Here is a 23,649-nt window from a genome sequence, read left to right on the forward strand (position 1 = left end):
AATGGGGTTGCATACTCATAGGCTGGTGCTTCTTGGCCTGACCCAGGATCTGGCAGAGCACGTTTGCGGCCTGGTCCCGAAGGAGAGAACCAAGTTGGCAGTTCCAGGACCTGGCACTCTGCACTGTGTAGGTGCCGACATCCAAAGTCACCAAGGACCACCTGCCTGAAGAACCCTGGTTCAGAGTACAGCCTGCATCAGGAGGGCCCGGACGCGGCTATTCTTTAAAGTGCCTGCTTTGACCCTGTGCCTCAGTGTCCCCCCCTTACCCGGCCTACCATCACTATTCCACTTCAACGTGAAATACTATTCATTCCTGTGGTGTGTAAAACAAACAAAAACAAACAAACAAATAAATCTACGCCATTTCATACAAGGGACTGGAGCATCGGTGGATTTTGGTATCTATGGGGGTCCTACAACCAATCCCGCACAGATATCGAGGGATGACTAATATTAATGGCTATTAGAAATTTTGCTTATATTTTTCTAGATTTATTTTACTATGCATTTATTACCAAACATATTTGTATACATTTATAATTTTAATTTATGAATAACATACTGAAAACTTCACAAAACTTAAGCCTATACTCCAATGCATTATAAGAAAGTGGAGTCACCCGCACAACCCCCACCTGGATAAAGAACCAGAACATTACCAGTACCCCCAAGAGCTTCTCTTCTGAGCCATTCTCCAAATAACTTCACTCTTCCTTTTCTCTAAATGTGACTGTTATTTTGACTTCTAACACCAGAGGTTACTTTTTGAGCTTTATGTAAATGGAATCATGGACTATGTACTCCTTTCTGACTGGCTTCTTTCTTTCAATATTATGTTGGCCAGATTCTTTCTTATTGTAACAAGTAGCAATTCATTCATTCTCATTGCTGCATAATGTTTTGTTGTTAGGTGCCCTGGAGTTGGTTCTCACTCATAGTGACCCTATGTATAACAGAACAAAACACTAAACCTTTCTGCGCCATCCTCACAATCATTGCTATGTTTTTTGAGCCCATTGTTGCAGCCACTTTGTCAATCCTTCTCCTTGAGGGTCTTCCTCTTTTTCACTGACTCTCTACCAGGCATGATGTCATTCTCCAGGGACTGTCCCTCCTGAAAATATGCCCAAAGTATGTGAGATGAGGTCTTGCCATCCTCATCTCTAAGGAGCATTATGGCTGTATTTCTTCCAAAACAGATTTGTTCGTTCTTCTGGCAGTCCATGGTATATTCAATATTCTTCACCAACGCCATAATTCAAAGGCATCAATTCTTCTTTGGTCTTCTTTATTCATTGTCCAGCTTTTGCATGCATATGAGGCGGTTGAAAATATCCTGACATGGTTCAGGTGCACCTTAGTCCTCAGAGTGACATCTTTGCTTTTTAACACTTTAAAGAGGTCTTTTGCAGCAGATTTGCTCAAAGCAATATGTTTGATTTCTTGATTGCTGCTTCCATGGGCATTGACTGCGGATCCAAGTAAAGTGAACTCTTTGACAATATAAATATTTTCTTCTTTTAGCATTATGTTGCTTATTGGTACAGTTGTGAGGGTATTTTTCTTTATGTTGAGGTGTAATCCATACTGAAGGCTGTGGTCTTTGATCTTTATCAGTAAGTGCTTCAAGTCCTCTTGACTTTCAGGAAGCACGTTTGTATTACCTGCATATCACAGATTGTTAACGAGTCTTCCTCCAATCTTGATGCTGCATTCTTCTTCATATAGTCCAGCTTCTCGAATTTTTTGCTCAGCATACAGACTGAATAAACATGAAAGTACACAGCCCTGATGCACACCATTCTTGACTTTAAACCACGCAGTATCCCCTTGTTCTGTTCAAATGACTGCCTCTTTGTCTATATACAGGTTCCTCAAGAGCACAATTAAGTGTTCTGGAATTCCTATTCGTCACAATGTTATCCACAATTTGTTTGATTCACACAGTTCAACACCTTTGCGTAGTCCATAAAACACAGGTAAACATACTTCTGGTATTCTCTGTTTTCAGGATCCACCTGACATCAGCAATGATATCCTTGGTTTCACATCCTCTTCTGAATCTGGCTTCAGTTTTTGGCACTGCTACAACTGCTTTTGAATGATCTTCAGTAAAATTTTACTTGTGTGTGATATTAATGATATCGTTCGATAATTTTTCCATTCTGTTGGATCACCTTTCTTTGGAATGGGCTCGAATATGGAACTCTTCCAGCGTGTTGGCCAGGTAGCTGTCTTCCAAATTTCTTGGCATAGACAAGTGAGCACTTCCAGCATTGTATCGATTTTTGAAATATCTCAGCTGGTATTCTGTCAATTCCTGGAGTCTTGTTTTTCACCATTCCCTTCAGTGAAGCCTGAACTTCTTCCTTTAGTACCAACCCATCGGTTCTTGATCATATGCTACCTTCTGAAATGGTTGAGCATCGACCAATTGTTTTTGATACAGTGACTGTGTATTCTCTCCATTTTCTTTTGATGCTTCCTGCATCATTCAATATTTTGATACATTCAAAATCTATCCATTCTTTCTCTTGAAGGACCTTTGGTTATTTCTCTAATGAAAATGAGTCTATGAAAATTCTTGCATATGTCTCCTGGTGCATTTATGCATGAGATTTCCTAGAGTATGCATACCTAGGAGTTGAATTGCTGGGTTATAGGGTATGCAAACCTTGAACTTTACAAGATTAATGCCAAATTGTTTTCTAAAATGGTTCTATGTACCCTCTAAAAGCATGTAGAAGAGTTCCAGTTGATCCACAGCCTCTCCAACAACTGGTAGTGTGCTGGTTCTGCCAATGGGGGGACCCTAGCAGGAGTTTGGAAGGTAGGAGTAATCAGAGGGAGCTTGATCTTTCCTGTTTACTGGATATCTCTGTCCATGTTTGTTTAACAAGGGCACTTCACCTTAGAAGCAGTAGCTGGTTCTGGTAGTAGTTATTATGTGATCATATATCAAAGTTCTGTATGTATGAGAACCTATTTTTTTTGCTCTTCATTTTGTTCTAATACTCATGACTCTTCTAAGCATACCAAAACAGAAGCTTTGAATGTGAATGTGGAGTTTTTCTTTTTAATTTAAATATGGATCCAGGTTTTCAAATTCTTATTTGAAACCTGGAATCTTGCCATAAATATGTAAAATATGGTCATGAAAATACCGCAATGGGCTTTTTGTTTCATATTGGAATGACAGCCTAGGGATGCATTCATATCTAAATCAATGTTGTCTCTCCACCAGTTCAGCAGTCATCCTGGAAAGTGATGATTTGAAATTGGGAAATTTTCTTCTAGATTTCTCTTCAGATGAAATTGCACATGAAAATTAGTCCCATGACTTCAGCAAAATCCAGCTTTTGGCCAAAAGTAGTTGTGCCAGCTGGGATGTTTTTGTCTGCAAGTAATGGAATACCTCACTAGAATGTCTTTGTATTATTTCCCATAATAGCAAGCTGAAAAGATAGGCTGAAGAAGCATGTTCTCACTCAATGATAGCAACGGAAGGGGAGGTTGTGTGTGTGTTGCTCTCCTTTTTTTCTTTTTCTTATTATCGGGAAGGAAAGTCTTTCCCAGAAGTACCCTAAAGGATACCCTCTTCCGTCTCATTGGTCAAAAGTGGGTCTCACATCCATCTCCAGTGAAGAAGAGTGGAAAAGCAAATTTCTAGCATACTTAACTTCCCTCATATAAAAGGAGAAGATTAAATCTATCCTTACTAGAAGCATATTTCTCAAACTAACAAAAACAAAGAAATTTACAAAGCCCTTTCATGTACCCTTTTTCTCTGACATACCCTTTTCTTTCTAATTCTCATTAGCAAAACCAGGGATGTAGAAGGTTGTTGTTGCTCGGGGGAATGGGGAGAGAACTGGGAACTAATACTAATTTGGTACCTCTTATTGCAGGCCAGCCCTTTCTACAGATGACCAGACTGAGACACTACAGAAGCAACCTGCCTAAGGTAATATGGCTTGAAAATGGTAATGCTCCAAAATAGATCAGCTCCCGTCATTCTAATGATGATGATGATGATGAGGGTAATAATTATAATGGTTAATACTGAGTGCTTAGGATATGTTAGACATTGTGCTATCTATGGTACTCTATGTCAATTATTTCACTTAATTCTCAGCTCTGTGAAGCAGGTGGTGATGTTGTTAGGTGGTGTCGAGTCAGTGGTCCTATGAACAAGAGAACGAAAAGCTGCATGGTCTTGTGCCATCCCCATAGTCATTGCTATGCTTAAGCTCATTGTTGTAGCTACTGTGTCAATCCGTATCACAGAGGAGGTAATACCTCTATTTTACAGATGAGGAATCTGTAGCTGAAGGACACGTGCAACGGGTGCAGGGCTGTGATTACAACTCCTGTGCTGCCTCCAGGGCTGGGCACTTCTTTATACAGTATTCTTTTCCGTTTCTATTTCCCATATTCTTTCCAGGACTATTGCATCTGAGCTAAGCTTTTTGTGACTTAAACTTTCTCATCTGTAAAAAGGAGATAATTCTAGTATCCACCTTATTGGGTTGCTATGAGTAGTGAACATGATAATTCATGTAAAGTTACTGATTAATGAGACAAACACTGTTATATCAGCATTCTTTTTTTATTTATCTCACTATAATTTTCAGTTATGTTGAGCTGACATCATTCAGCACTTCAGTTCTCGAACTTTTTGTACTCAGAGCCTCTCTACACCCTTGAGAATTATTATGAATCTCAAAGAACTTTTGTTTATATGGGTTATAGCTATTGTTGCTGTTAGCTGCTGTCAGTTGGCCCCCACTCATGGTAACGCTGTGCACTCATGTCCAGCCATGCCACATCCCCATGGTGGATTGCAGATTGAATTGTGATGCACAGGGTTTTCACTGGCTGATTTTCAGAAGATCACCAGGCCTTTCTTCCTAGTCTATCTTGGTCTGGAAGCTCCGGTGAAACTTGTTTAGCATCATAGCAACACACAAGCCTCCACATACTGGCTGTATATGAGGGTCATTGGCAGGGAATAGAACCCATGGCTCCTGCGAGAAGGCAAGAATCTTACCCACTGAACTACCTTTGCCTCGCATAGCTATCATTAACCAAACCGAACCCGTTGCGGTAGATTCGATTCGGATTCATAGCGACCCTATAGGAGGCTATCATCACTACATTGAAATTAATATGAAAAATGTCTAAACGGAATTCGCAGGCACACATTCCCTTAGCTGCCCGAGTGATGACGTCATACAGTCATGCACCCTCTGGAAAATTTCTCTGTATGTATACTTGAGAATGAACGTAGAAAAAGGCAAACAACGTGTTTGTGTGATTATGAAAATCATTTTGACTTCCTTGGGACTCCCGTCAGACTTCACTTTGAGAACTGTTGCTCTCTGGTAAAGATCCTGTGCTAGAAGGCTGGCGTACAGTGCATGCCTGATGAATGAATCATCGGGCTCTGCCGTTGATCGGACAGGAAACCAAGGATTGGAAAGGACGAAATCAGAGGCAGCGCCAGGTTGAACGCTCATACAGCCCTCATTACACTCGCGGCCGCTGCTGCAGCTTCTTCGCTCCGCAGCGCAGCCCTTACCAATGGCCGGCTCCTCCAAGCCCCGCCGCCGCCGCCGCAGCTCTTGGATCGCCCTCTTCCCAGGCGCGACCTCGATGAGCCTACACCAGCCCGGTGACCCCGCTCCTCCGGGCAACAGGCGCCCTGAGTGCTCAGAGACAGGCCCCGCCCCGACACCGCCCCGCCTACTCCTGGCATCCATGGCAACCGCGGCGCGCTGTCCAGGCGTCATCCCCGCCCCTCCAACCTAGGGCTGAACCATTCGCCTCAGCGACAGTGGTTGGGGGGGGAGGGAAACATTGGACTTTCATATAACCGCTGAGAGATACTTTCGTCCCATATTTCTGCCTGGTTTTAACTATCTACTTTCAATTTTCTTCTTGTCAATTGTCACTGTCAGGGCAGCGGCGCGTCTAGCCTTTTCGCCTGCAGAGTCTGACCAAGGCCGGGCCCGCTAGTGGTCCGGCTACCCGGGGAGGCTCGCGGTCGGCGCGGGTTGGAGCAGAGGCGGGGGCGCGCGCACGACGCGGCGGGCAGGGGGCGGGGACTCGCGCAGGGGGAGGGGAGGCGGGCAAGATGGCGCCCAGCGAGTGATTGGACCCGGATTCCACCAGCGGCAGCCGAGACCCCGGGGCGGGGGGTCCTCCCTCCCGTGTCGCCCTACCTCCTCTCCCCCGCCCCCGGAGGCCCCTTCCCTCCACTCACTCCTCCACCTTGAGGGGCGGGCCTGGTTCCCGGGACAGCATGTCGGACTCTGAGGAGGAGAGCCAGGACCGGCAACTGAAAATCGTCGTATTGGGGGACGGCACCTCCGGGAAGGTCAGTCCTCGCACCGGCCCACCGTCCCAGGCCTGCAGGAACCCCGGCGCGGCCTGGAGCCCCCAGCCTCCTCCCCGCCGCCGGGCGTCGCCTCATTACCCCAAGCCCGGGACTTCTAGGCCCGGGCCCTCCCAGCGGTGCCCGGGAGCAGGACACGAAGGAGGCGCCCGGTGAAGGCGGACGAGAGCTGTCCAACTCCCCCTTAAAAAAAAAAAAAGGCAAAAAAATCACTTTCCAACCCCTTGCCTGGATCGCAAACTCCTACTTATCCTTCAAAAGACACGGGCCAGCATCGCCTCCCTGGGAAGGTTTCCAGCTTCTCGCCTCTCAGGACTGGCAAGGATCTGCCAAGGCAATTTCCTTTGACTTTAGTCCAGGTCACATTCCCAGCATTGAACCCCTTTACCGTTTCTGATGCCTCCACGGCACTGTGAGTTCCCAAGAGCTTGGCTCTGGAATTGGATTCCCTGGGTGAGAATTAGGGCTCCATCACTCGCTGGTCTGGTCATTGGAGGGCAGTTGGTAACCTAATTGTGTCCCGTCTGCAAAATGGATATGGAGAGGGCTTGCCTCAAAGCGTTGTTGTGAGGCTTAACTGTGCAAACACACATAAAGCTTTTAGAACGTGGCGTGCACTCAGTAAACGTTAGTGGTTCGTCTCCATTCCCAGCACAGCACCTGACAGTACAAGCATTTATTCAACAAATACTCACTGAGCTCTTAATGGGCTGAGTGCTAGCATGACAGAAGGAATCCCCGCCTTCAAGTCTAACCCTTGGTGACAGTTGGTTGAAGGAATGAATGGATGTTAGAATATCCATGCCAGACAGTCAGACTCTTTGCCTTCTAGGCAGGGATTCTTAACCCAAGGTTTGTGGAACTCCTGAAAGGGAATAACTTTGCCTGGTACTTGCTCGGGGAGAGGGCCCATAGTATCTCAAAGAAGTCTGTGAACCATCCCCCAAGTGAAGTGAAGATCCTGTGCAGGGTGCCTTCACACCTCTCCCTTGTCTCGAAGGGGCCTACAGCCCTGGAAATACTGCTAAAGTTTGTCTCCCTTCTGCTCTCCAACTAGGGTCTTAAGAAACGCAGGTTCTAATTGCTACCAGTTTCCTGTTCTGCGCTTTACGTTTTCATGTTACTGCTGTCCTTTGGACCCTGGTTTCCGTAGTGACGACATCTCTTTGCATCCTCCCTGCAGTTGGCAGTGCACTGCTGCTCAGGCCTGCAGTCCTGAGATTTGAGTTTTTAGGGCCCCTGGGAAAGGTGTCATTCCTATGTTAAGTTTAGAGAATTCTGTTAACTCTTTCTTGCCTTTCTCGTTACTTTGTTATTGATTTTTATTGCCAGGGAAAGCAACTTAATATGCTCTGATTACCTTTAAACATTTGGGGAAGAAAAGAATTTGGGATCACTTTTGTTTATGCAGTATTGTATGAATTTTTGTACACCGAAAAGCCTTTTTGAATGAGTGAATTGTTATAATTCAGCATTATTTCTAACACCTTTATTAATTTCAATAAAAATCTTGTTATACTTTCATAATTTTCCTCAGCATTTAGATTTTCTTTTGAAGGCCTTCTAATTTTTCATCAATTCACGAATGAGTTTATTTCCTATTTAAGATTTAGAATGACAATCTATAACACAAATGCACATGTAAAAAGATCCCCAAATTGACCATCATCCTACATTCAATCATAATTCTTTAAATTTTATTCATTTTTCTCCCAGTATTTATCTGTTATACATGTATTGTTCATAATTTTCTACCTAGTTTTTCATTTAGTCTACCATACATATTTTTCCCTGGTTGCTAATTTAGCCCGAACAAGTGTTTTTTAATCTCTGTCTAAAATTCTGTCCAGTGTAGGACAAATCATAATTTTTCATTTCTGTATTGTGGAATTAGGACTACCTGCATCAAACAATAATAGTAGTGATATTCTGGTGCTCTGACTTAATCTTCATCATTTTGACTAAATTGTCTATTTTCAAACCATGATAGCTTTTTCTGCGAGAAATTTCCTGACACAAGTGCTGAACCTTTCTTTCATTATTCATCTTACATCAAGCGTTTTTTCCCTCTATACCATTCAGTTCTCCAGTTATTGGCAGCCACCAGTATTCCATTTCTATCTCCTTACTGGCCATTCCTTTTATGACTCCAACCTTTCTTTCATCCATATTTGTATGCTGATGTAACTCCCAGCCGCTTACTTCTAGCATTAATTTTTCCTGCTAATTCTAACTCTGGGCATTTTTATATATACTGACAGAAGCACTAGAATGCTGAGATGACCACTAGTTTCTCCAAGGGAAATTTAGCTCCTCCCCCTACTAACAAGTGTTTCTGTTTCTCTCCTGTTCAGATTCATACTTTTGGTTTTATTACTTATTAATGCTTTTTTTGAGTAAAATACTCTGTCTTTATGGTGTCCTTTTAGTGTTAGTAAATATAGTATGATTAACAGTTGTTAGCACAGTTTCTCTGAACAAAAAATATAGAGAATCAGATAAAAATGTTTTAGATATGATGGATGGTTGTTCACTTTGTAATTGTTTAAGAAGGGGATTTATACAATGATTTGTAAGAAGTTATCGAATGCGAGGAGGACCTGGTGGCCCAGTGAGAGAGGGCGGAAAGTCCAGATATTTGAAGGGAAAGGTACACCCCAGCAATATGTCAGGAGATAAGAACCCATTTTAATATTCGGTGTTGCCAATAACCTGTACTTTTGATACTTTATTCCAACTGAGAGTGCTAGCTTTATGTTTACCTCAAAAGCGTGAGGGTGTGGTTTTTAAAAATCTAGAAAGGTTTCAGAAAAACAATTCACTTAGAATTTTTCTGAATACTCATTAGTATAAAAATATTGAATTGAGAATCTTAAATGAAAGTGAAAAATTACCTTAAATGACATGCTGATGTTACATGTGCCTTGAGATTGTTTTTGACTTTTGAAAGCATTTCAGCTATCCACGTAGTAAACATTTTGAAATATCTGTAATATGAATGGTGACAGTTATTTTTCTCTAGAATTCTGAGCCTCTTCACAGATGATTTTGTGGTCTCTTAAACAAGCTCCATGGCCTAATTACGGCTACATGAAAAACAAAAGGCTTTAAAAAGGAATGCTCGCCTTTTTTATTCTGGTCTTAGTTTTGGTATTATTGTTAACATGCTTCAAGAAAGCCAAATATATTTTCATTTTGATGTAGTGCATTTATTTGTTAATGTCTAGCAGAACACCTTTAAGGTGGTAGTGCTTAATGAATATTTGTCCAAATATTTTAGAAATTAATTACTAATGCCAAGTATTTAGATATTTAAAATTTTGGAGTTAGGGTGCACAGATTACCATTTGTGTGAAAAATATGGTCTTTACACCAAAAGGAATTTTAGGTCTTGTTTAAAGGAATTGAAATTTGGCCAAGGTTTCTTTTGCATTGTTGTAGTTATATCATAATTATAATAAGCTATCTTAGAAATTTTATTTTACTTTTCATTATTTAAAGACCTGACATCTAATTTTAGTTTTTAGAATTAAAAAAAAAAAAAAGGCTACTTTCCCCTAACTCTGAGAGTCTGTCTGGATGAACATAAAAACTTAGTAAAGCTGCTTTTTCTTTTTGGGGAAGTTTTCAAATAACATTTAAACATTTAGAATGTTTAAAGAGCCTTTGAGTTATTGAGTTATTTCAGTTGTTATTTGAATGATTATTTTGTTTTGATAAGAAGTACTCTCAAAGGAAGCACCAGAGGTTTTGAACAAAACTTTTCCAGTTTTTATTTTAAAAAGTAGATGTATATCTCTTCAGGTTATAATATTCATGTTACTTTTTAGCTTTATGGTTCTTGGGCTGGAAAATATTTATTTTATCTGCTTTACATTAATCTTAAAATTCTAACGTCTTTATTTAAAAAATGCATATTAGAGTATTTCTGTAGAATCATTTTTTATTTAATATTTTTAATATAGACAAAAATTAGATACTTTAAGGTACTTTTTGTGGGGGGAAAAAAAAAGAATAGAAGTTTTGTAAGTGGGTTTTCCTTAATTAGTATTTCTTATTATTAACCGAGAGCACAGAATACCCTTAGACTATTTAACCTCAGAAATGAAACTTAGAGTTCTTTGAGATTTTTATTAAACTGATATATATGGATATATAAGATTCTAGATCTTTAATCATGCTGTTTTGCTTTGTCCCGTTGATAAATCTCAAATTATGTTTTGCAGCAAGGAGAAGGAGTTGACAATCAGGATTTAAAGAGATCTAACGGATTAGTTTAGTCAGTTGTCCCCACTGATAACAGTTGGCAAGCGAAATTTACCTGGTGGAGTGTTAAGTTTCTCCTCCCTTTGTAACTGATTAGAACTGCTTAAAGTTGCTTCTTGGATTAATGGGTGTATAAATGTTAAAATTCTTAATGAGATTTAGTAGTGTTTTTATGTCCATATTTCTAAAACAGATAAATTAATTTTGATATTCTGTGCGTCAATTTTTTAGACTTCCTTAGCTACGTGTTTTGCTCAAGAAACTTTTGGGAAACAGTACAAACAAACTATAGGACTGGATTTCTTTTTGAGAAGGATAACATTGCCAGGTAAGAGACTAAAAAATTTTAATGTTGAAGATTGTACAAATCTTACAATAGGAGACATAAGGCAGAGTTATGTAAAATAAATTTTGTGGCTGCATGAAGATATGTGTAATCAGTATATATAGCTTAGGGAGATTAACTTTTCTCAGCATCTGCCCTGAAGTCATACTGGCCATGGGTGTGAGAAAAAGGTTCATGCACACCCTATCTCTACCTTTTTTTTTTTGGCCACTATACATTTTTCAATGATAAACAGTAATTGCTTATAAAATTCTAAAAAGTTTTTAAAAAATCCAATGCTATGCAGTTATCAACAGATATTGTATTAACTATATGTGAAAGGATTGGGAAGGATTATTTTTAAAATATTATTTTGATTAGCCTCTGCTTGAGTTTTTTGTTTGAGAGAAAGTTGGAACAGAAGTATAATGTAGCTATGGAACTTCTGTGCTCTAATATGTGAATGCTGTTTTATGCAAGGCAGCATGAAATTGCTGGCATTTAATAGACCACTAAAATTTAGGGTCCCTAGGCACTCATAAAAATACAGTTTGAGCATTCAAGATGTTTCAGTTCGCCATGCAAAGAAACTATTTAGATGCCAGTTGCAGCACATTTTGTGGGAAATACTGGGAAATAATAACAAAAAAAAGTGGTTTCTGTTTTAAGTTAGCTTCTGAACAATTGGGGCTTTAAAATGCTCTGTCCATTCACTTGCAATGGTTAGATTATATGCTTAAAGTATTTTATTAAAAGCAGTTTATCTTCATTGACTTTATAAATCAGTCCATCCTTCTCTCTCCTCTCTGAGGAAACACATTTGAATAAAACAGTTGCAAGTGTAATGTCAGATCCATGTACTAGAACATGAGTGATAGTGGGAAGGGGTGTCATGAATTTTAATATTATTGAAATATGTTAATCTCTCAAACACCCTATCTATCAGACAACTCCCATGAAAGTTTTCAAGCAGCTAATGAAAACTCTTGGTAATTGCAGGTATTCTAGATATATCTTTAGTAATACGATATACTTTGATATATTTTGTGATGGTCCATATTCTGCTACCAGTGAAAAATAGATTAGAAACTACAGGATTAGAAAAGAATCCTAATTTTTCCACTACTAAGTTATTGTTCAGCAAGAGGTTTAATGAGAAATGTAAGTGTATCTTGTTTCATTTGCATTTTCTTTTAATGTATTTGAAGCTGAATATCTCATTTTATTTTTATTATTCTCACCCTTATGGACAGGTAAATGCTATGTTCCGAATACCTATAGCTATCATTAGCAGAATGTGTGCACAAATTACATAATATACATGTTGAAAACTTAGTTTTCAAGTTTTCTTTTTAGGAATACCAGCTGTACATAATACACATATTCTAAATATAGTTTAATTTTAGCTATTTTGTTTAGATTCTGAATTAGCAAAAGCAACAACTTTCTGTCACAGAATATTGTTTAATTTTTCTGGTTTTTTAGTTGAAAGGTTTAAATAAGGAGCAAACACCTACTCTGTCAAACATTCAAACTAAAACTGATTTTGGACGTTTTATATATGTTATGTATTTAATTTTATACTGATTTCTGATCTGTGGCACATTACTATCAATTTTTAAATTTTGATTACCTTGTAAAAAATACTTGATATTTCTGGAATCCAAATTTATAGCATAATATTTTAAATTTTAGAATAAGAAAGTACTTAAAGAAGTGACGTTAGGAGATGTATACTGTTAATGAATGTGTATTTTCATTTTCCTCATTAAGTTTTTATTTTGATGGGCAAAGGTCCAGAAATAAATTTTAATTTTTTTAAAGGCAGTGGTTTTGTGCTACCTAATGGACTTAAAATTATAGTAGAAATTTCAGTAGGAAACATTGTTTTAATGTATCTTAATTTTGTGTAATTAATAGGTAGTGAAGAAATGAGTGAATAAATTACAAGACACTTAGTATATCTTGTCTGTAGTTTAACACTAATTTTAATTCATTGTAAGTGTCAAATGGAGGATGATGAATGCTTGTGTCATTTGCTGAAACATAACAGGCAGCCTTCTTGAATTTATAGTAAAGCAGTATAGTAAGGGAATCTAACATTTGTTAGTATTCTGGTAAGTCTTTCGACCAATCAGATCGTTAGGGTTGTAATACCTTCTGTCCATCTATTCACATTCTCTTCATGCAAGTTTTCAAGGTCATTACTTTGCAAATACTCATCCATTTCAGTATATTTCATGATCTGGTATGCTGTATAGTCTGGATGCAACCACTGTGCAGATTTTACTGCTTAAAATAGTGTATCTGTTAGTCAGAGATTCTGCTGATAGAGCTTCTTAAGAGCCTTAGTCAAAATACTTTCAGGAAGCTTGTGGGTACAGTCCAGTAAACAGCGTTCTACTGTGAAAAGGATTTCTAAGTCTTTAGTACAAGAAGTGGGCAGACTGGTGTTTTTAGTTCCATCTTGACTATGCAGCACTTTAAGTAAGGTTAACCAAGGCACCAAGTGTGCTTTTACAAGGTCACTATCGAGTCCTCTTGGTGGCTTTGATTCATACCAAAAGCAACTTACCTGTATTTTGTCACCTCATTTGTTTTATTTTTCACCCTAGTTACATGTTATTTTCTTACAGAAGAGCAGGAGTTCTGTAGCATTTTGCATCTGGGATTAGATTTCCGACAATTCCCCTTTAAGTTCTTTATTAGTTAGACATTTATATTAGATGGATTCTTGATTTTTTAAATTCTGTAGTATTGATTATTTGAATACTCTTATAAAGCTTTATAGATGTGTCATTTTGAAAACAGATTGGGAGACTACATATGTTTATGTCTGCAAAAACAAAAATAAGTACTGATTTGAATCAAAACTTCATGTGATTTTGTTGCTCAAATAAGGAATCCCCATTTTATTTTTTATGTGTTAATAAACCTAACATTTGGATGTGGAAATGAAAAGTATATTTCTGGATATGTGAAATAACCATGAAGTTAAAATCATTTGTTGAAGCTATAACTGTAAAAGTTCTTTTTTTTTTTTGCTAGCATGGTGTTTTAGTAGGCTATCAGTAATGCATAGCTGTTTTTATCTCTGAGCCACTAGAATCTGTATGTAAAGAAAACAAAACAATAACAATGAAAAACAAGGTTTATTTGGAAAGGTATGGATTTAAAAAAGAAACACAGGAATACAAACCTCTCAGATGGGAGACAATTGAATAGAAGATTTAGAATCTTAAAATGATTGTGGTCAGAATTTGGAAACGTGTAATGAAGACCATATTCCTAAAGTTGTAATCGAAGTGTTGACAGTGCTTAATTCAGTCAGATAGGATCTAAAATCAGAACTTGAAGAAAGAACAGAAAGGAAGAAAAAAGCTTCACATTTCTTGATGTGAGGTTAAGCAATAGGGATTATTGGCCGTGAAGAAAATGGGAATATTCAGTGTCTTTTATTGATTATTAAGTGTTGCCTAAAATACTACTGTATGAAAGTTAATGTTGTGAAACATTGGTTTTTGAAGTAAACGAATGACTATAAAGGGTTTTGCAAGTAAACCAAATAAAGCGATGTCTGCTTACCTAGTGCCATCTGAAACCGTATTATGTACTTCTAGTAATGCGTCAGAATCAACTCCACAACAACTAAGCTTAGCCCTTTCTCACCTGTTTAATTTGAGGCGGTGTTATGAGAGAATGAACCTCGAAAAATTTAGATCTTAAAGAAGTTGTGTTCATACACGCTGTTGACAAATCTTAGCTTTTGACATCTTAACTTTTGTATTTAAGCGGTTTAAGAACATCGTGGTCCTTACTTGTGAATGTTGAAAGTTTGTGTATTTGGGAATGACGATGGGAGGGGTAGTGGGGGGAACTCCAGCAGCTCTCATTAATGCTTCTGGAAGTTCCTCACATAAATCCTCTATAGGTTGGCAGGTAGAACAGACTACCTCCAGATAATGGAAAGATTGTAATGCAAACCCAATAAAATTCAGAGTTAAGGGTAAAACTCTGCTGGTCAACCCAGTGTCCTACCTTCTTTGCAGTTGCTAACTTTTTCCAATTTTAGTGTTTTACATTGGCACTTTTTTTTATTTTAACATTATGTCTTTCATGTTTTGATAATCTCTTTTGAAACAAAAATTTTGAAATGAGCCTACTTTAGATAAAATGGCATAAGTTTATGAGGAGAAATAGTTTGAAGTGTTAAAGAAGGATATGTGACATGGTCTTTGTCTTTTGCACTTCAGTCACTAGTTGCACTAATAAAAGAGAATAGCTTTCTCATAAACTTTTGTATCAACTAAATATATGCAAAATGCATACAAGAATTTTAAAGATTACCTTTTAGTATTTTAGAATGCTTTTGTAAGGCTTGTATGGGAAAGATTTGTAACACTATTTATGAAGGCTTTGGGGCATGGAATTATAATTTATTTCAGTAGAAATACTTTGAACAGGTATGGATGCAGCATGATAGTGATATTTCGTGTATGTATCCTATATCACTTCTGAAGAGGGCTGTCAAATGTGTTTATATTTTATAGGTTAAAATTGAGGCTATGTAATTTTTAAAAATTATGTTTACCATTACATAGAGCCCTGGTGGCACAGTGGTTAAGAGCTATGGCTGCTAACCAAGAGGTCCCTGGTTCGAATCCACCAGATGCTCCGTGGAAACCCTATGGGGCAGTTCTACTCTGCCCTATAGGATTGCTATGAGTTGTCATCTACTCGATGGCAACGGGTTTGGTTTGGTTTTACCGTTACATATAAAAACTGACATCCAAATTTAAAAAGATTCATTCAGGTTGAAACTGTGGGTACATTTCTGTAGTCTCTTATTTCTCATTGAGTTGTAGAACTTACAGAGATTAGAACTTACAGCAAAATTCTTTAGAACCTATACAAAAATTCATTTGTGCAGTTGAGTAGGTTAATATATAGAGAGTTTCATTTTTTATTTTTGAAGCATATTTCTTCCCTCACTACACATGAGCTTTGTTTTATTCCCTTTTTAAGAAAATTTTCTTTCTTTTTTTTTTAAGGTTTAAGAAGTTTATGAATTAAAGCTTAGTTTATTTTGTTTTGAAGATGATTGTGAATGTGTTTCCACGGAATTGGGGTAAGGGATATCTAGATCCCAACTATGAATTTTTTTGTAACATTATTTTACAGTTCCAAGTATCTGACCATATGGGCCTGCAGAATAAAAGGCAAATTGGGCTCAGAGCTTATCTTTGTGACTTAGTGTTCTGTGAAAATGTGTTCAGCTGTTATATGGTTATTTAATATTTAATGTATTGACATTCTTATTTTTTATATTCTAGGAAACTTGAATGTTACTCTTCAAGTTTGGGATATAGGGGGACAGACGATAGGAGGCAAGATGTTGGATAAATATATCTATGGAGCACAGGTATGTCATGATTTCTATGATTATTCTAAAAAAAAAACCCAGTGCCGTTGAGTCGATTCCAACTCATAGCGACCCTATAGGACAGAGTAGAACTGCCTGATAGGGCTCCCAAGGACTGCCTGGCAGATTTGAACTGCCGACCCGTTGGTTAGCAGCCATAGCACTTAACCACTACGCCACCAGGGTTTCCTTATGATTATTCTAATACTAAAAATGCACACCTCTACATACGTTCTTTCCACACTTGATTTTTATCTGATATGTAGAGAGACTGATTTTGCCTTGTGTTAATCCTTTCCTTCTGGCCTCTTGAAATTACAGTTGGAATGATTTGGGTGAGGGAACTGGCATGACTCTAATAACTTTCATATGCTACTTATATTACTAGATATTGTTCTCAGCAGTTGAATAAAAACAGTGATAAATGATATGTTGATATTTATTAGCTGATTTGATTATAGCAACTACTATCAGAACATGTAAACTCAATGAAAAATAGAGAGAGGGAAAATTTAAGTTCATTTTAAGTTGCGAGGACAAAAAACATATCTGTATGTCTGTATAGTTTGGTGCTATAAATTAGTCTACTAAACATAGTTCTTCTATTATAATAGATACATTGATATTTTGTACCAGATAACTAAGTACAGCTAATTATATGTATGAAGTACATACAGTAATTTAACATGATAATGATGTATTTTCAGAAGAAAATATATGTAGAGCAAGAAAAAGCAATTGAATAATTTCATAACAGAAAATCTTTGGCAACAGGAGTTTATATAGATGTAATTTATAAGTTTTATAATGAATTATACAAATAGAAAACATGCATGGTAGGAATATACTTTAAAAAGTTAATTACTCCTTTCATCTGGACATGTTCAGTGAAGAATCATTGCCTTTTGAATGCTTTGGCAGATTACTTTTGATTTAATGACAGAGACTTTAGCAAAATATGGTAATGCCCTTGAATACAGTAGTCTCTCTGGTGAAGTAGAGTGTATGGTATACAACAGAATAGGAAGTGCACGTTGCTTACTCAACTCTGTAGGTAATACCTGCTAACACGCTATCTCTTTATTCTTTTTCTTCTTCTAGTTTTAATTAGTGTATCTTCCACATCATCATGAGACATGAGAGGGATAATACTCATACTCTTTATTTTGTTCTTTATCGGAGTTTGGTTTTTTAAGTGGAGGAATCACAATTTGGTTATGTGAAAACTCAGTTTGATTAGGCAGCCCACAATAATTTAGAAACAGTTATTAGTATGTTGCTTATAAGAAATGAAACTATAAAAGTCTTTGAGACAGAGAATATTTAGTAGTCTGCTGTAATAGTTTGGTTCTTGACAAATGAAAAACAGATTCTGAATTGTTTTCTCTGATACTCAGAGAAGGATAAACCCAAAAAAAAAAACAAAACCCATTGCCGTCTGGCCAATTCCAACTCGTAGCGACTCTATAGGACAGAGTAGAACTGCCCCACAGAGTTTCCAAGGAGCATGTGGTGGATTCCAACTGCTGACCTTTTGGTCAGCAGCCGTAGCTCTTAACCAATATGCTGCCAGGGTTTCCAGAGAAGGATAAGTAAGGTCTAATATAATTCTGATTCATGTTATTATAAAGGCCCTAGAGTTTTGTTTTTTGCTTTACTGATACTTAAATTTGGCTCTTAGAACTTTCTTCTTTGGCATCTACATTGCTCCTTGTCTACTGGAAAATGTTTCTGCTATGTTTAACATTTTTACATGGGACCATATGACTCTGACTCATAGTGACCATATGTACAACAGAACGAGACACTGCCTGGTCCTGCACCATCCTCACAATCTTTTATTCTTGAGCCCGTTGTTGCAGCTACTGTGTCCATCCATCTCATTGAGAGTCTTCCTCTTTTTCACTGACCCTCTATTTTACCAAGCATCATGTCCTTCTCCAGGGACTGAACCCTCCTGATAACATGTCCAAAGTATGTAAGTCTTGCCGTCCTTGCTTCTAAGGAGCATTCTGTCTGTACTTCTTCCAAGACAGATTTGTTTGTTCTTCTGGCAGTCCATGGTATATTCAGTATTCTTTGCCAACACCATAATTCAAAGGCATCAATTTTTCTTCTGTCTTCTTTACTCATTGTCCAGCTTTCACATGCATATGAGGCAATTGAAAACACCATGGCTTGGATTAGGCTCATCTTAGTCCTCAAAGTGACATCTTTGCTTTTTAACACTTTAAAGAGGTCTTTTGCAACAGATTTGTCCAAAGCAATGCATCTTTTGATTTCATGACTGCTACTTCCTTGGATGTTGATTGTAGATCCAAGTAAAATGAAATCCTTGACAACTTCAGTATTTTCTCTGTTTATCACAATGTTGTTCATCCATCTAGTTATGAGGATTTTTGTTTTATGTTGAGGTGCAATCCATACTGAAGGCTGTAGTCTTTGATCTTTATAAGTAAGTGCTTCAAGTCCTCTTCACTTTGAGCAAGCAAAGTGGTATCATCTGCATATTGCAGGTTGTTAATGAGTCTTCCTCCAGTCCTTATGCCGTGTTCTTCTTTGTATAGTCTAGCTTCTCGGATTATTTGTTCAGCATACAGATTGAATAAGTATGGTGAAAGGATACAACCCTAATGCACACCCTTCCTAACATCAAACCATACAGTATCCCCTTGTTCTGTTCGAACAACTGCCTCTTAGTCTATGTACAGGTTCTACATGAGCACAATTAAGTGTTATGAATTTTCATTCTTCCCAGTGTTATCCATAATTTGTTCTGATCCACAGAGTGGAATACCTTTGCATAGTCAATAAAACACAGGTAAACATCTTTCTGGTATTCTCAGCTTTCAGCCAAGATCCATCTGACATCAGCAATGATATCCCTTGTTCCACATCCTCTTCTGAATCTGGCTTGACTTTCTGGCAGTTCTGTCAATGTACTGCTGTAACCACTTTTGAATGTTCTTTAGCAGATTTTACTTGCATGTGACATTAACGATATTGTCTGATAATTTCTGTGTTCTGTTGGATCACCTTTCTTTGGAATGGGCACAAATATGGATCTCTTCCAGTAGGTTGGCCAGGTAGCTGTCTTCCATATTTCTTGGCATAGATGAGTGAGCACTTCCAGCACTGCATTCCTTTGATGAAACATAACAGTTGGTATTCCGTCAATTCCTGGAGACTTGTTTTTGCCAATGCCTCCAGTGCAGCTTAGACATCTTCCTTCGGTACCATTGGTTCCTGATCATATGCTACCTCCTGAGATGGTTGAATGTTTACCAGTTCTTTTGGGTACAGTGGCTGTTTGTATTCCTTCCATCTTCTTTTGATGCTTCTTGTGTTGTTCATTATTTCCCCCGTAGAATCCTTCAGTACTGTAACATGAAGCTTGAAATTTTTTTCTTCCGTTCTTTCAGCTTGAGATATGTTGAGCGTGTTCTTCCCTTTTGGTTTTCTAACTGCAGGTCTTTGCAGATTTCATTATAATTCTTTACTTTGTCTTCTTGGGCCACCCTTTGAAATTTTCTGCTCAATTCTTTTATTTCATCATTTCTTCCTTTCTCTTTAGCTATTCTATGTTCAAGAACAGGTTTCAGAGTCTCTTCTGACATCCTTTTTGGTCTTTTCTTTCTCTCTTGTCTAATTAATGACCTTTTTCTTTCCTCATGTATGATGTCCTTGATGTCATCCTACAACTCGTTAGGTATTCAGTCATTAGTGTCAAATCTATTCTCGAGATGGTCTCTAAATTCAGATGGGATATGTTGTTGTTAGGTGCCGTCCAGTTGGCTCCGACTCATAGTGACCCTGTGCACAACAGAAGGAAACACTGCCTGGTCCTGCGCCATCCTTACAATCATTGTTATGCTTGAGCCCATTGTTGCAGCCACTGTGTCAGTCCACCTCGTTGAGGGTCTTCCTCTTTTCCACTGACCCTGTACTTTGCCAAGCGTGATGTCCTTCTCCAGAGACTGATCCCTCCTGACAACGTGTCCAAAGTATGTAAGACGCAGTCTCGCCATCCTTGCTTCTATGGAGCATTCTGGTTGTACTTCTTCCCAGACAGATTTGTTCGTTCTTCCGGCAGTCCATGGTATATTCAGTATTCTTCACCAACAAGATGAGATATAGTCAAGGGCATACTTTGGCTCTCGTGAACTTGCTCCAGTTTTCTTCAGCTTCAACTTGAAGTTGCACATGAGCAGTTATAGTCTGTTCTGTAGGTAACCCCTAGCCTTGTTGTGACTGATAATACTGAACTTCTTCATCCTCTCTTTCTATGTACGTAGTCAGTTTTATTCCTGCTTATTCCATCTGGCAAGAGCCATGTGTATAGTCTCCATTTATGTTGTTGAAAAAAGGTATTTGCATTGAAGAAGTCATTGGTCCTGCAAAATTCTATCATGTAGTCTCCGCTGTTGTTTCTATCACCAAGGCCACATTTTCCAACTACTGATTCTTCTTGTTTCCAACTTTCGAGTTCCAAGCAACAGTAATTATTAATTCATCTTGATTGCACCATTCCGCTTCAATTAGTCATTCTTGGCATAGTAGATCAGTGGTACCAACATTTGCATTTTGTTGATTTTTTTCTATGAAACATTTTTCATTCCCTTCTCCTGTCCTTTTCGTGTGCATTTTTTAGTTAATTTCTCTCTTTTTTTTTTTACTATGATGAGTACATTTTACATCTTACGTTTTACAACAACCTGGTTTACATTGATACCAACTTAATTTCAGTAACATTCAAAAAGTCTATTCCTATACTGCTTCTTCCCATCCCTGTTCATGTTGTTGTTATCATAATTACATCTTTATATATGATGTGTCCTGTAACATATTTTACTTATTTTTCATGTATTTGTCATTGTAAAGCATGGACATAACCACTGGAATACCAAGCAAAAATACCTTAAAATTTGCCCTTTTATTTGCCCCTGCAATTACCTTTAATGGAGATCTTTTTTTCCTTTCTTTTTCGGTGTACAGCTTTGAGTTATTGTCTAGAATCTTTTTTTTCTATCCGAATGATTTTCTTTAGCATTTTTTTGTAGGGCAGTTCTAGTGATAATGCACTCCCTCAGCTCTTGTTTATCCAGGAATGTTTTAATTTTGTTCTCATTCTTAAAGGACAGTTTGCCTGATAACATATTCTTGATTGACAGTTATTTCCTTTCTATGCTTTATGTCATTCCACTGCCTTCTGGCTTCCAAGGTTTTTGAGCTGAAATCAGCATTTAATCTTAGTGATGATCCTTTGATGTGACAATTCACTTCTCTCTTGTTGCTTTCATGATTACCTCTTTAGCTTTACTTTTTGAGAGCTTGATTATAATCTATCTTGGTGTGGTTCTGTTTAGGTTTTTCCTACTTAGGGTTCGTTGAGCCTCTTGGATTTGTGGATTCATTTCCTTTGTCAGATTTGGAAGTTTCTGCAATTAATTCTTTGAAAAATCTTTTTGTGCCTTTCTCTCTCTCTCTTTCTGGGATCCCATGATGCATATGCTAGTTTGCTTGATAGTGTCCCATGTTTTCATTTGATCCTTCTTTCTTCTTGTCTTCGTATTTCTTCTTGTTGCTCTTTGTATTTCATAATTTTGATTACTTTATCCTTGGATCACCAATTCTTTCTTCTGCCAGCTCAGATCTTCTATTAAAACCTTTCAGTGAGTTTTTATTTCAATTATTGTATATTTAATTCCCATATTTCTTTTTTAATTTCTTTTTATACTGTCTCTTTATATTCTTCTTTTGGTCATACATGATTTTTTTAACTACCTTTAGTTCTTTATTCATGTTTTTGTTTAGCTTTTTGAGCATGTTTAATATTGTTATATTCTATAATCTGTTCATTACCTGGGCTTTTATAGAGATGATTTCACTTTATCTCATTCTTTTGAATGGGCCATCATTTCTAGTTTCTTTGTATGATTTTTGTGTTGAAATCGGGAATTTAAAATATTACAATGTGTTTGATTTCTTAATTCCCCTGCATACCCAGTGCTTTACAAAGCACTAGCTTCTGCAAAAAACTTTTGTATAGGCACAGCCTTCAGTCTCTGCTTACTGTTCCCTCTTCCATCCTGTGAGAGCGTCAATTCAGTGCAGAATGGAGTTTCAGTCCTTTTGACAGCTTGGAGAAGACACCAGATCATTTCACCCTCAGGGTGCACAGCCTTCAGTCTTTGCTCATTCCTTCCTCCTCTGTTCTGTTAGAGCTCTGATTCGGACCAGATGGAGGTTTCAGTCTTTCAGGCCACTCCCATACTAGTTAGAAAATACACCCTGAACAATCTGCCAACAAGATCTGTTTTATTTACTTTGGAGCCAGAGATCAGGGCCCTTCCTAGTGCACAGGAGAGCTTTGGGTCCTCTGGGGTCCTCTGCAGCTATATGGCTGCGGCACCAGGAGGCAAGGGTCAGGGACAGTAGATAAAGTGATCTTACCATTTAATTTTCATTGTTATCTTGTTTTAGTTTGTGGTTCCATGTTGCTGTCCTTTGGCTGCTTTTTGAGAGTTCTTCAGGATTTAGCGGAGTCTCTGGGTGATGCAAACGGTTAATTTGCCTGGCTGCTAAGCAAAAGATTGGAGGCTCGCCTCCACCCAGAAGCACCTTAGTAGAAAGGCCTGGTGATCTCCTTCCAAAAAACCAGCCATTGAAAACCCTGTGGAGCACAGTTCTACTCTGGCACATGGGTTCACCATGAGTTGGAGTCACGTGATAGCAACTGGTACTGGCACAGGTTTTAGTACAGATTTCTAGTGGCTTTTCTTGGTGTTTGTATGGGGAAGATTGGCATTTTAGACCTGTTCAGGTCACCATCTTCCCAGAAGTTCTCTAGTAGTATTTTAATAACTTTATATTATATGATCCTTTTATATCATATTATTCTTTAAAATGAGTCTATACTGCTTGTAGAGTTGTTGTAGATACTTTATATTGCTCATCTCATGAATACTTTGGATTTTGACACACGTGCTACGGGTTAGTAATCTTTCACAAATAATGTCTTGACAAGCTGTTTTGAGGAAGTCAGTTTAATGTGTTATTTATGATTTTACTTTGTTTTTTTAACTTCTCTATTATGTACAGAAAGAATGATCTTATACAAAACTGTACTATTGAACAGTGAATTAAAAAAATTTTTTTTTTTTAAAAAGCATTTCTTACATCAGGAAGAAGCTTACTTGTAGGCTGGGAGTTAACTTGGATCCAAAATAAAAACTG

The 23,649-nt window shown here is 37.9% G+C and overlaps 1 protein-coding gene across 3 annotated transcripts in view; it reads left to right on the forward strand.

Annotated features, from left to right (window-relative positions):
- The first annotated feature begins 6,112 nt into the window (after positions 1–6,112).
- The window catches only part of RAB28 (RAB28, member RAS oncogene family), a 127,533-nt gene continuing 109,996 nt past the window's right edge, over positions 6,113–23,649 (forward strand). For 2 of the 3 annotated variants that reach the window (XM_003411274.4, XM_003411275.4), the window contains exons 1-3: positions 6,113–6,382; positions 10,898–10,994; positions 16,325–16,413. In XM_003411274.4, coding sequence (XP_003411322.1) covers positions 6,308–6,382; positions 10,898–10,994; positions 16,325–16,413 — 261 coding nt within the window. In that variant the 5' untranslated portion in view covers positions 6,113–6,307. Of the gene's footprint in view, positions 6,383–6,447; positions 6,854–10,897; positions 10,995–16,324; positions 16,414–23,649 lie in introns of those variants that run through there. The other variant, XM_023549731.2, reaches the window with a different exon arrangement.

Source organism: Loxodonta africana, chromosome 5, assembly GCF_030014295.1.
Source record: "Loxodonta africana isolate mLoxAfr1 chromosome 5, mLoxAfr1.hap2, whole genome shotgun sequence".
NCBI lineage: Eukaryota > Metazoa > Chordata > Mammalia > Proboscidea > Elephantidae > Loxodonta > Loxodonta africana.